General features: G+C 46.5%; 1 protein-coding gene across 1 annotated transcript in view; it reads right to left on the bottom strand.

Annotated features, from left to right (window-relative positions):
- LOC142494354 (uncharacterized) overlaps positions 1 to 9,571 on the bottom strand; it is a 51,077-nt gene extending 41,506 nt beyond the window's left edge. The window contains exon 1 of the mRNA XM_075598912.1: positions 9,489 to 9,571. Within this exon, the coding sequence (XP_075455027.1) occupies positions 9,489 to 9,543 (55 nt within the window). The 5' untranslated portion in view covers positions 9,544 to 9,571. The remainder of the gene's footprint in view (positions 1 to 9,488) is intronic.
- Between the last annotated feature and the right edge of the window lie 4,445 nt (positions 9,572 to 14,016).

The raw sequence follows: 14,016 nt of genomic DNA, 5'->3' as shown, positions 1-14,016 counted from the left end.
ACTCCTAAATCCTTCTCCATCAAGGATTCCCCTAATTTATCCCTATTTAAATTTTTACGTTGCCTGTTTATTCCTGTTTCCCAAATGCATAACCTTACTGTTCTATGTATTTAACCTCATCTGCCGTTTACCTGCCCAAGTTTCCAGTCTATCCAAGTCCTTCTGGAATTGCTTCGAATTAATCAATAGACACATTCTTTCAAACATTTAAGGATTTGCCTCTCCACATAGATATGTTCATAAATTTGTTAAAGTATTTGTAAATACAAGTCTCTCGTGCGTTGTGTAAAATGTTACAGGCATTCATGTGATATGGAGACTGCAAAATATTTTTACACTCTTTGCAAATAAGATGTTGGTCCTAAACAATTGCTAATCAAGGACAGCCAACATCACCATAGACAAATCAACCACTGATGAAGTGATTGCAACCACAAAACGCGTAGGGCTTTTGGATACGACCAATACGTTGATTATTGGTCTCCCCCCTCCAAAAAGTGTAAAAGCCGTTTTAATACCGACACATTGCGAGTTCAATAGAACTTATTTTTATTTATGTTTTATTTTTTTTAAAAATGGTGTTACGCTATGGGCTGTTTTTTTCTTTGTTGATTTCTGTATGTGCTGGGAGGGGAGGGGAAAACCTTAACCGGAGAGCTGCATACACCTGCAACAGATGAGATCCCGGACCCTGGGACCATCTTTCAGATAAGAATCTTATGTGCAAGGCGAAGGCAGAGACCCTCGCTCAGTCAAAGGAAGTAACAAAATAGTCTGGAGGTGGCGCTCACTGGGAAAAGGTCAGTAGTAAAAAAATTATAAAAAAATAAAATAAATCCAATTAGCACTTTAACGCCTGAATGTAGTAGTGCAGAATGTATAATTGTATAGATATTAATACTCCATTGTAACGGTCATAGTTAAAGTATATATTGACTATAATTACTGCGACCTGCCAGTAGTGAGTGTTAAAAAGTGGGTAGTCATAATCTGATCTGGTGCAAAGACATGAAGTGATTCCTGATTTATTTTTCAGTCTGAAAGTAGTGGTACTCTTCACAAAGTGACACATCTCTATCTAATACTTGTTATATTGTAAAGAGGCAATTCAAGCGGCTTAAGAAAAATACATTTAAAAAACAATAAAAAAACACAACCTTGTTTTTTTAATATATGCAGCCTTTGATTACCTTTATTGAAAAACAATTACCTAAATTGCCGATCAATTCATTTGCGCCTGTGGTTGATCAGCAAAATCCTGCTTCCCAGGGTTCACCTAATGGCTGCCTTTCAGGTTTCAAATAAATCCTTCAGTCAGTGTAACTCAGCGGCTACAATGTATGCTTATATTGCTAAAAAAAGGGTAACATTATCTATTGTTACCGTTTGCAGTTCAAACGGCTGGGAATAGTGGCAACAAATGATCACAAAAAAAGGAAAGTGTTACAAAGATCTTGCACTGCTGAGAGGTGCTTGAAGCCTTCTATATAACAACCCACTTTTTAACAGAGAGACAGAGAGACAGAGAGACAGAGAGACAGAGAGACAGAGAGACAGAGAGACAGAGAGACAGAGAGACAGAGAGACAGAGAGACAGAGAGACAGAGAGACAGAGAGACAGAGAGACAGAGAGACAGAGAGACAGAGAGACAGAGAGACAGAGAGACAGAGAGACAGAGAGACAGAGAGACAGAGAGACAGAGAGACAGAGAGACAGAGAGACAATATTTTAACTATATGATTGTAATGGAGTATTAATATCTATACAATTATACATTATACTCTATTCAGGGGTTCGAGTGCTAATTGGACTGCGATCTCTTCTCTCTGCTACAGATTAGAATCTTATGCTCACCATGAACTAATTTTCATCTTATGGTCTTCTGTTCTTTATCTATAATCGTTTTATATTGTGTTTTTGTAGACTAGAGACTAAAAGGGGTAGTCTTGAAGACTGCAGGAGGGGCAGAGTTTACGCAACCAGGAGGGATCTCAGGAGGGATAAACAGTAACAGTTTGTGAACAGAACAACTCAGCAGAGCTGGTTGACAAGGTCGCAAATTAGTCGACTACTGAAATCAGCTGAGCAGCAGCCGACCAGATAAAGGGATGTGTGAGTAGCTATGGAGGGGATAGTCACCACTGACCAGGGCTGCCAACAGGGGGGGCCTGCCGTGGTTGGCGTCCCGGGCCCAGTGAGTCTGTGGGCCCGGCGACCTAGGCCCCCTGCACGATCGTGCCAGTGTTTATATTAAAAAAAAAAGAAAGTGCCAGGGCGAAAAAAAAAGCTGGCGATTCCCATGCGCAGAGCAGATGTCTCAGCGCGCATGCGCAGGGTGTCCGGCCTTGTTCCTCTCACACTGAGCAGCAGCAGCCATGTGGACCCGCTCCCCCCTCAACGTGGAATGAGGGGGAAGCACCGTGGCGCACACGCCAACTCAGCTCCACCCGTGCCAGCCTCCTGCAGCAGCCGCGGGGACCAGGGGGAACACTAGATGCTGCCAGGGGGGAGGGGGGGAGAGAAACTAGATGCTGCAGCGGGAATTAGCCCGCCAGTCTCACAAGCCTACCTCCCGCAGCAGCCACGGGGATCGGGGGGCAGGAGGGGAAGTGAGTCCCACCCAGTCAAGGTAAGTCACCCACCCGCCTTCCATCTCCCCTCCGAAACTAGCCCCAACGCCTGCCAATTGAAGCCCTCTCCGGTCGGTTGAAGGCTCCACCCCCCACCTGGCCGATTGAAGTGCGGGCCAGTTAAAGGCTTCCCCCGGCCGATTGAAGCACGGGCTGATTGAAGCCCCCCCCCCGCGGGCCAGTTGAAAGCCCTGCTTGCTGACCGATCGAAGGCCCCCCCCCCCGCCACCCCCACTACGGACCGGTTGAAGAGAGGTACTGCAATTCATTATAGTCCCATACTGTACTTTACCTCTTAGGTCCATACTTAAACCCCCACAGGCCCATACTTAAACCCCCCCCCAGGCCTTTTGTCACCTTGGATGTAGCATTGGGTAGATTTGTCTTTTGTTGAAAATATTAAAATAAACAGATTGCATTGTAATATTTTTTCCGTATTACAATAAGAACACAGCTAAGTAACAGTTGCGCACTAAAAAATGTTTTTTTCGTGGTAGGTGCACTATGGGTTGGGGGTGGGGGTGGTGGGGCCTGCTCCTTTCATTTGTCTTGGGCCTCATGATTTCTGTTGGCGGCCCTGGGCGCTGACCATGGGGTTACTGAAGTCTTTGTGAAGATACAGGCCTGCTGCAGTTACACAGTCTATAAGAGATCCAACAGTGTGCCTGCACCAACACATGGGTCCCCTATAACACAGGGTCGGGTGGAATTGGGTACACACCTGCACATCAACTGATGTAAAACATACTGTGCCTGTTAGTAAATGATCTACCCGCTTGAGGGTCATAAGTACATATATCGCTGTGTTTGGAGCGTTTTTTCCATAAATACAGTTGTATTATTCAAAGCCCTGTGTGGTGTCTCATTTGTCCGACCTTCGGCCAAGTGCTCAGTTAGTGAGATAGCACCGGACATAACGGGGAGTAGGACCTGGGCCCCCCGCCTTGGCATATAGACGTCAGTTTAAGGAGAATAACAGGGGTTACATAATCATTACTGGAATTATCTGCATCTGAGAAGTGATGTCCCACTGAAATACAGGATCTTTCTTCATGTGCGATTGTGCATCTGTGTAGGTTCATTCCAGTTTGAATTTGACCGATGTCACCAATGTAGCATCCTTGGTCACATTTGCTATTCTGAAATCATATATATCACATTTCTGGATGGGCAGCAGAATGATCCTTTAGCATTGAATGCTCTGTTTGTGACTGGCTGTGGAACATTCGCATGCATGCTTGTGTAGCAGTCTTCCTCCTGGCCCCCCTTACCTCCGCAGGAGAACGGGGAACCCTGTGGTATGTCGGGGAGCTGCGGGGGCAATCAGCTACAGGGCGCCGCCATCTTGCAGGAGCTCGCGCATGTGCAGTGTAGTCGCGCATGAACAGTACGGTGCCGTCGGTCGTGTTATGGTTGGCACATGTTCACCCATGCGCAAGGAGCACCGGGGGAACCGCGGCGGCCATTGCAGCAGCGCAGGGCCGTCCCGAGATCGCGCCTTCGCAGACACATGTAGCGGCGGCCATTACAGCAGCGCAGGGCCATCCCGAGACTCGCGCATGTGCAGTACACATTGCGCACGTGGCCCCAATATAAAAGAGGTCTGCAATGAACTACAACCCCCAGCAGCCTCTGGGGACTGCCTTTTCACCCCGATCACCTGCTGCATTGAAGCCAATAGGGTTTACAGATTCTCCTGGAGCAAAGAGGATACAATGTTGCGTGCTGGAGTCAGGAAGCTGACAGTGGAGCACAAGTGTGAGAGTGTCAGTAGGAGCTGGGACACAGAGAGGGGAGGGTGTGTGCAGGGAGGAAAGTAGCATCCTGCACTAGGCCAGAAGTCTTCCCCTTAGGCTCCAGCTAGGTTCTACTCACCCCCAGCTTGTGGTTACTGTAGGGACTCCCCTGAGATAGGGACAGGGTCCTGTAGAACCTAGACAAGTGAGGGTCCAGCCAGGAAATGTAACTATCCTGGCAATTACTGTGAAGGTGAATTGCTGTGAAGGCATAGTATCCTCTGTGATAGCAGAGAAAAGAGACATTATAAAGGTGGATCACTCCATGCGGGAGCCACCCACCATTGAGGCGGAGGCATCTTGGATCATCTCCTGGAGCAAGGGATTCCAAGAAAAGGTCATCTGCGCACCCGGTAGCAGGAGCACCGGGCAGGTATTATCGAAGGTCACCAAGTGCACCACCTATACACTTCATCTTAGTGGGCAGCGCTGTCCCACACGTGGGTGGGGTTGTGGGACAATTGGGACTCAGGGATATATGGTGTGGGGTTACGGCCTATGAGGCTCAGTGTTACAGGGGTGACACTAAGGTTGTTGTCATTGATGTATGTGTTATGTTCTATTCTGCATGTAGTAAACTGTTTAACCATATCCTGGTGTATGTGGTTACTATATGTGGGTCCTGTTTAAGGGGTCATTCTACACACTAGAATCCTACACAGGTGGAGGTGCTGTTTATGTAGATCGTTCCAGAGGATACACCCAAGGCTCTCACTGGCAGAGGTTCAGGCCTCCTGTGAGCCTAACAGGTAAAGCACCACACCTGGTAATACATTTAGATTTCCCCACATGCACCCTATCTGCGATTGGGGGGAGCAAACTGTGTTACACTTGCAAAGCACGCAGCGTGTGATGTTACAGGGTCTTGTATCATTCTACGTGTTCTTGAGTTTATTATGAAGTTTTCTGTTGATCAAATCCTGTCTGAGGTTTGGCGGTTGCTTTGGAGCAAGAAGATTGATTAGCTATTAGATATTACACAAAGTCTGAATGAGAGCTCACATGGTACAGACTGAGAAAATCAATTCAACAGTCATTTAGTAACACCGCCACATGCCCTATAAATCTATTGGTTCAGCACCTTACAAATATACCACATAAGAGAAATACAACCCCCCCCCCCCCCCCATCATGTGCCGTTTCCTTGGCTGAACAAAGTGAGTAAAATCCAGGTCAGATAACACCACAGTGATACATGTGACATAATATAACAATGGGAATAAGCGATTGAGACCCCCCCAGACCACCACCACCACCACCCAGAAGCCTATGAGTTTAACTCCTGTTTGTAGCTTGCCCCATTAGCCTGTAACCATCTTTTTTTCTTTTTTTGTAGTGTTAAAAAATAATGACTGCTCCAGGCTTGGAGGAAATTCAGTTGTAACCTCCAGGACACGGAGTATTTCAAAACGCTCATCTCCTGAACAGAGCATTTGATTTAAAAAATAAAAACAGCATTAGAAGAGACCTCTTATAGTAGGGGGGTTGGGGGGGGAGGGGAGGTGGCGATCAGGGCAAATTGCTGCTTTAATCTATTTGGCATATCCCTGTATACCTTTTTAAAAACATTTCCAACCTACTCTTAGACATATGAAATGTATTTATTCAGAATAGTGAAACGTAAAAATTGGCCAGTTATTCACCATGAGCTTAGATCGGATACCAGAGGACCCCCAGCTGTGCGAGTGGCTCCCCTGAAGCTACATCTTCCTTGGCACAGATGACTTTAAACACAGTTTGATAAACAGAGCAAAAGCTCTAGGGAATCCGTGTAATAAAGTGAATAGGAAGCGCAGGTGTGCACTGGGCACTTCTTTACATGCCACTACCCAGAACCCTTAGCTGCAGCTTAACATGTGACAACAGGGTTTATGGAGCAGGTTTGGGGACACGTGGAAGACCAAGTTATAACATACCCATTAGTGCTCTTTGAAGTAAAGTTACATTGATATGTACCAAGCCCTAGAAACTATTTAAGGGAAAACATGTTTCCAAAACAATAAACATGAAGACAAATTGTACATATTATTGCAGTCCAGGTGAGCAGACAACAGATGAGGTGTTATTTGTTAGTTTTTTTTTAACAAAAGGAACCAAGGCTGTTTCCATGTATACAAAATACTGTATCAAATAGTTCATTGAAATGTTCTGAACACATCTGAACACATCAATATACTGTATGGAAACAGAGAATCCCCCGGACTAAACATTTAAGAAGAATTCCAGTGTAACTTTTCTGAGAAGTTGCCAGCACTATTATCTAACTTGCAGCGCTGCGCAAAGTGGGATTATTTTTTGGGGGGGGAGAGGCGCTTGCAGAGGTCCCACGCTCTTCCCCGAGGCATTAAAATTAAATGCCGGGGGGGTTGCGTGAGGCTGGGGTTCAGACGCGTTGATGTGACGCGTCGCCGTGGCAACGCGTCCCATGCAGAGTGACATCACACGGTGGTCTCCATGGTAATGGGTCATGTGACGTGATGGGGGCGCAGCTCCAAAAGTTTGCACTCCCCTGATTTAAAACGGAGAAATGCAAAAGTAAAAAGAAACTTGACATACAGAACATCATGTTCTCACGTACTTTAGCACCTATTCATGTTGGTTCAACAACAACAACCTAGGAGGGAACCACTCCGTCCCCTCAGTAACACTGCTGCAACCTTACACCAATTGTTACTCAAATTCATGTCAATGTGTTCCTTTCTTTTGTAAACAATATGAAGCAGAACAAGTCCAGGAGGAGCAGCGTCTGCAGATGTCCTGCCGGAACCAGTTTCAGCTGTACTGTTACAGAACTAGGAGTCAAGCAACATCGGTCCTCAATACAAAATACAGTGAGCATAATTTGCAAGATACAGCATATAAAAACACCACGTTACGAGCACATTCACACCTGACAGATCCACAAACCTGCCTTTCCCCATTGTCTCTTAGCAGGGATGCTGGGTAATGAAATGCAAATGAGCCTTCTCCCTCACTCAAGATGCAGCATATAATCTCATGAGGGCATCTACATGTCCACAGGTCCCTAAACCCACTTCACTGCTGTGGTCACTTCATACAGTACGTTTCCCACAAGTCACCAAAACCCACTTCATTCGCCATCACAGACCACAAGTAAAAGCAGAGACACTGGGCAAATTAGCACGTCAATGATGTCACTTTGTAGCTTCCTATCCATTTTAAAAACATGGATGTTTCCCTGGAACTTTTCTTCCTCCTATACCCAGCTTTGTCTTTAATCAAAACTTGCAACTTTTCCCTCTAGTCTGAAAGTACAACTTCACAAGCGCCTCGTAGGCCGGAGAACAAACAAAGATGGATTCCATCAAACCAGGAAACCGCTCACCCAACTTCCCACGAGGTTGCAAGAGTATTGGTTTTGAATCAGTGCGAACACAGAATATAGTGCCCAGAAAGACAGCAGCTTTTGCCATTTCTTTTCTTTGCATTTACTGTCTAATAGACGTTACTTGCGTTTCACTGATTCAAATCAATACGTCTACATAAAAATGTCATTTGTTGGTCAAGAATCTCAAAATCTCAACGCAATGTGGACATGTGAAAAATGGCAGCACTCCGGGCATAATCAGGAAGGCGGACTATACAAGTAACGGGCTTCATGTAAGTGCACGCAGAGACTGGCATATGCGCTGTAATTGGGTATGGCAAACCAGCATGAAATAAAATAGGCCATTTGACAACATAAATTAGAAACTAGGCTAGAGAACCAACGTTGTGGTCGGTCCCCTGAGGAATTTCCTTCAAGTGATATTATTATTTTTAATGAAGTAAAATTACTCTGAAAATGGAAATTTTCTTAACAACCACCAAGGATTACCCACAAATCACAGATCTCTTATTCAGCCCCATATACACTTAGAAACGCATGCAGTGGTTATACTACACGCTTAGGAGCCACAAAACTGCACAACTTCTGTACATAAGCACAATACAAGTAAAAAATGCGTAAAAATACGCTCGTCACAGAACTAGCAATCTAAAAAAGATTCAATCCAGAGTGAAGTGAAAACACTGTTAATGATGCATTAACTGATATGCAGGTGAATGGAAGTCACTCTATTATTTAATCCAGCATCTCCCCCTGTTGAATTAGGGCCAGAGAGACAGCCGTGTTATGCACAAGTCCAAAATCCTTCGTGATTTTACACAGACCTGTTCGCACAACCCAATGACACAGCCGACGCAAAACTCAAAGAAAAAAATACTTTTTGAGTGGCTATTGTGCTGGATTTTCCCCACGTTCTTGTCCTTTGACCAGCCACTTTGAGACTATGACAAGTTATGCAGTTTGATGGTACCATTGGGTAGGATTGAGCATAACTTGCACCCATAGCACAGGCTGACAACTCCTCTCAAATAAAAAGAAACAAAAAGGTGGTCTACTCAACAGTGCACACAGGTAGTATATCTCCACTCACCAATATACCAATACGATATTGTTACACAAATATTCTGCCTCTTTACAATATACGTTTCAAAGAAAGTTGTTTATAACTTTATATCATGCTTCCCAACATATAATTACTGAAGACTGGATCACAGCTGCTCCCAAATCAGTCAGACATCACTCAGCAATCAGAGAAACAAGACATTAGATAGAAAATAATAATTCCCAAATAACAATGAACAAAACGTTCCCAGATTAATTCCACAACCCACTAATAATGCTGGCTTTGTTCATATTGCTTAGGATGTTGAGTTGTTCTCAAAGGACAACTGTTTAGAGGTGGTAGAATAAGAATTATTATGAAGCTGCACATACACAATTTGTGCACAATTTGCAACTTTAGACACACAAATATATAGACACACACAAATATATATATATATATATATATATATATATATAGACACCTTTTATTTTAGGCACAATTTAAGTACCAGTATCAATTATAAAAAGGTCCCCACCTCATTGTTAATTCAATGAGCACCATATGTGAAGGATCCTAACGAAACCCTTTCAATGCTGAGGAGACAATGGGGGGTGATTGGTGACCCGCCAGTTTGCACCGGACCCTGCTAATAAAAGCACATTGTTACCAAAAGTGTCATGTGTGTTCCTCCTGCGCCGGGCATACTCCACATCCAGGGACATGCTGCTGCTGCTGCTGCTGCTGCTGCTGCTGCTGAAGCAGGGGGCGCTGGCTACCTCTCCAGCCTGGCACAGTCACAGCTGCTAATCACACGCCGCGCGCCACACCAGGGGGCTTTAAACATTAAAGGGCCCGCCGTGCGCATGCGCGCCTCTGCTCTCAGTGCGGGACCTGTAGCTGCATTCATGTCTGGTGGTTCCCGGTCTGCTCCCAAGCATTATATTCACATAGGGAAACTGCTGTGTTTCTTGCAGCACTGTATACCTTCTCCTAGAAACAGTACTGCGTGGAGGAATTAGCTTACACTTGCGGCTTTCTCCCTGATAAAGGTTCCCTCATCCTACTGTATACCTTCAGAAAATGAAGAATATCTCCTTTCATTTTGAATGATAAATACAATTATTAAGAGGGGCCAGCAACAATGATGTTGACAACCCAGCCAATGCCGGTCACAAGCTTGGATGAAAAATGGGGAGTCTTGGTCCTCGTGGCGACAGAACTGGAATATTAGCCAAGAACCACAATAAATAATAATAATAATAATAATAAATAATATTTACACTTTTTTTTTATGCATATGACAACATTTTCTTAGTCACTTTGTTCTAGACTAATCTGGGTTTCCAAGGAGTGATAGGATTTTTTCGTTCACCTTCCCTGATGCCCACACCCACCCCTCTAATATTCCTAATATTCAATCTTTTTTTTCCCTGTAGGGTGAAAATCTAAATATACGCCCTATTGTTTTTAAAATAATCTTTCCGTACCTCTTTCCACATCAGTGAGAACATCTCTCCTACCAAAATGACTAAGATTTAACCATTTGCGCTGAATAATCCCACTTTGGAAAAGACACTAATATCCTCTCCCAGTTAGTATTTCATCCTCATTCGTAATAATTTCCCAATCACTATTTGGAGTTTCTCGCTGATCCATTAAAGAAAGTGCCACAATGAAAAACAAATTGGTGTTGTAACTCATATTCCCTACAATAATATCCCTAGTGTTTTGGGAGATATGTATGTCACAGAGTGATTTACCAAAATAGAAACCCTCTCGCCTCACTCCTCTCCCTCTATCCCCCATCTGTTGCCTCCCTCCCCCCTCTCTCTCTACCCCCCCCCCCCTCTCTCTCTCTACCCCCCCCTCTCTCTCTCTACCCCCCCCCCTCTCTCTCTCTACCCCCCCCCCTCTCTCTCTCTACCCCCCCCCCCTCTCTCTCTCTACCCCCCCCTCTCTCTCTCTACCCCCCCCTCTCTCTCTCTACCCCCCGCTCTACCCCCCTCTCCCTTATTTGCCTCCAGCTCCCAGGGTCTGGATGGCAGTTGGCATATTAAAGAACATTGAAATTCCCATTGACTTATAGCGTGGCCAATTTCCTTTGCGAACTCTGACCGAACCCCAACAAGTTTCCCGACACAGCGAATGTATAATGGAAATAGGAGGTTTCTGGGGAAAAAATCTTCACTCCGGTGAGGTTTGGCGAACCAGTTCCCCCTGAAACTATTGACGTTAAAACGTTGGCATTCTGCATAGTGCAGCCAGCGCCTCACTAGTCAACTTTCACCACTTTAGTAATAATAATAGCATGTTCTTGTATAGCGCTGATAGTTCAGACATTTTGCAGGCACGGGTCCCTGCCCCTTGGAGCTTACAATCTATGTTTTGGTGCCTAAGGCACAGGGAGATAAAGTGACGTGCCCAAGGTCACAAGGAGCCGACACCGGGAATTGCACCAGGTTCCCCGATCCTGGGCCACTACTTCTACCTTAGCAGGGGAGCCTGGGTTTGCAAGGGTAAGCACCACGTTGTTTGGGACAACCCAATATCCTGACTTTGGAGACAGTGGGGGTTACTCATTAAATTGCTATGGTGCCGATGGTGTCACTATCGGATTGACTTCAGTGGGAGTTTCCGTGTGATAGAGCCCCAACCGGCACTGTCGCAGTTTGATGAATAACCCGCAGTGTGTGCCTTTTTTGTGCCTTTGCCTGAGCTCAAGAATGGGTCAGTGTGGACTGGACATAGACAGGGGAAGTGGTGAGAAGGGAAGGGACAGAGGGAGGAAGGCAGGTTGCCCTGTCAGCTCTACAGAGAGGTTGTAGACTGGTAATGACAGGAAAACCACAAACCATCACTGTGTGCCCACCCCGGCCACATGATGTTTTACAGGGGACATCACCAGTAATCATGAGTGGCCTTACTTCCCTTGTGTGAAAGCAGGTAGCCGTTCCATGAATAGAGCTTTTCCATAGGAACTTAGGAGGAGATGCACTCAGCAGATGTGGGGTGTCCCACTGGGATGGGGCCATTTAACCCTTTGAGCATTGGAGGATATGCGACACCAGAGTGCCATAGCTCCTTCGGCACACCGTGATAAAGTGACCGCTCCTTGGGAGAGTTAGAGAGTAAGGAAAGGGAGAGAGCGGGGGGAAGAGAGAGCGAGGAAGGGAGAGAGTGAGAAAGGGGGGGAGGGGAGAGGTGAGTGAGAGAGAGGAGGTGGGTGAAAGAGGGGGAAGAATTAGAGAGAGGGAGAGAAAGGGGAGGGGTGATCGGGAGAGAGTAGAGTGAGAAAGTGGGAGGTGAGTGAGAATGAGGGAGAGAATGAGACAGAGGGAGAGTGAGAGAGAGATAGTGAAAGAGAGGAAGGGATGTGGGAGGGGGGGAGATGAGAAAAGGGATGGGGCCCACATGGCTGCATGGGCCTGGGTAGAGACTTAGAGACTTTAGGCTTGGGCCCTCGGAAAGCTGACCTGGATGCAGAAAACAAATTCCCCACAAAATAAGCACAAAGCCCATAACATTGCCCCTGGTATGCCAGACCCCTTTACGTTGTGCCTACGTCATGAGGCATCCCATGAAGTCAATGGCAGTTAATGTGGGATCACAGTGCGATACCTCGAATCCCGGCTTTAGTGTCTTCTTAGCCTTCACTGGGCATGATCATGGAGAGGTGGCACACCATGATACGCTTACATTAACGTACCCCCAGCAGGAAACACCCCTAACGGAGGGTAGAGGTCTTCATTGTACAACTAGTAAAGGGTAAAGTCAGTGGCGGATTTCCTATTAGGCCCAGGCCTAGGGGGGAAAATGTCCGCCCCATATACATTTGCTGCGCTCTCGGGTCAGTCGGGCCTAATGGGAAGGCATTTAGCTGTGGCTGCCGCCTCCTTGCTGCCGCCCTCTTTCTCCTTCCGAACCGCAGTGTCAAATGACACCGTGGATGTCACCAACGTAACATTACATGGTGTCTCGTTGGCAACCATGTCAACGTCCGCGGCGTCTTTTGACACTGCAATTCAGAAGGGGGAGGGCGGTAGCAAGAAGGCGGACGCCACTGCTACGTGACGCGGATTTAGAAATCCGTCGCTCAATAAAGTTCTTGGGGATAATAATAATAATTGTTGTTTGTTCTTGTATATGTAACACTTCCCACCCCTCCCCCCCCTTATGGGAGATTTGTATGCTACGTGTGTATGCTGGTTAGCTCATCTGCTGTAGGCCAGGAAGCCTGAGTCTCCGCGGATGGTAGTAGGAGTAGCAACAGGACAGGCTGGTAGTTCTCCGGTACAGCGCCTCCATCCTGTAGGGAGTTGCCGGAGGCAGAGAGTAATCACACAGAGGCCAGGAACGGTTCACCTTTTATTTGGCAGGCCAGACTCGATTCCTTCTCCTGCAAGAGAGGTACTGTATACACCCGACAGTCATGGAGCATCTTCCATCGCATCTTGAATTCAGTCACTTCCCCGACTAGGCCCCCGAGGCTAGTCACCAACCCCTTACCCCCTGTTGGGGTAAGGCCGACACCGCCTCACTCTCAGGGGAGCAGGCTACATCCTGGAATCGACAACTACATTTGGGTCAGGAGCCTCTTATATACCTGGGGAGGGGTTAATAACCCTGCCCCAAACTGGGCACATTTTAGAGAAGGGACCGGTGTCACACCACACTACGTTCACCCATTAACATGACACTCCCAACTGCCATCCAGCTTTGGCAACAAAATATCCAGTGTGCCAACGTACTCACACCCTGACCCATGTGAAATGGATTTAACCTCAGCCCTGCCTGCACTTACCAGGACTTACATACTAGGGTTGGAGAACACAGCCGGGGGCACAAGGCTACATATAGCGCTGCTAGTTTTACGTAGCGCTTTACAGAGACATTTTGCAGGCACAGGTCCCTGCCCCGTAGAGCTTACAATCTATGTCTTTGGTGCCAGAGGCACAGGGAGATAAAGTAACTTGCCCAAGGTCACAAGGAGCCGACACCAGGTTCCCCTGGTTCAAACTCCGTGTCAGAGTCAGTGTCTGTACTCACTGAGCCGCCCCTTCCCCCATGGACTAGACTTGCTGGGTTACTATGTGAGTGGGAAAGGAAATTCTGTTGTAGCTTCCACCTGCTCTGTTGCCCTCTTCCAATGATAGCCAGCATCTCCAAGGGTACCTGGGGTGTGCTCCTTTAACAGT

Source organism: Ascaphus truei, chromosome 5 (genome assembly GCF_040206685.1).
Source record: "Ascaphus truei isolate aAscTru1 chromosome 5, aAscTru1.hap1, whole genome shotgun sequence".
Lineage (NCBI taxonomy): Eukaryota > Metazoa > Chordata > Amphibia > Anura > Ascaphidae > Ascaphus > Ascaphus truei.
The sequence above is the reverse complement of the archived record's forward strand: the minus strand, read 5'-3'. Positions and strand labels throughout refer to the sequence as shown.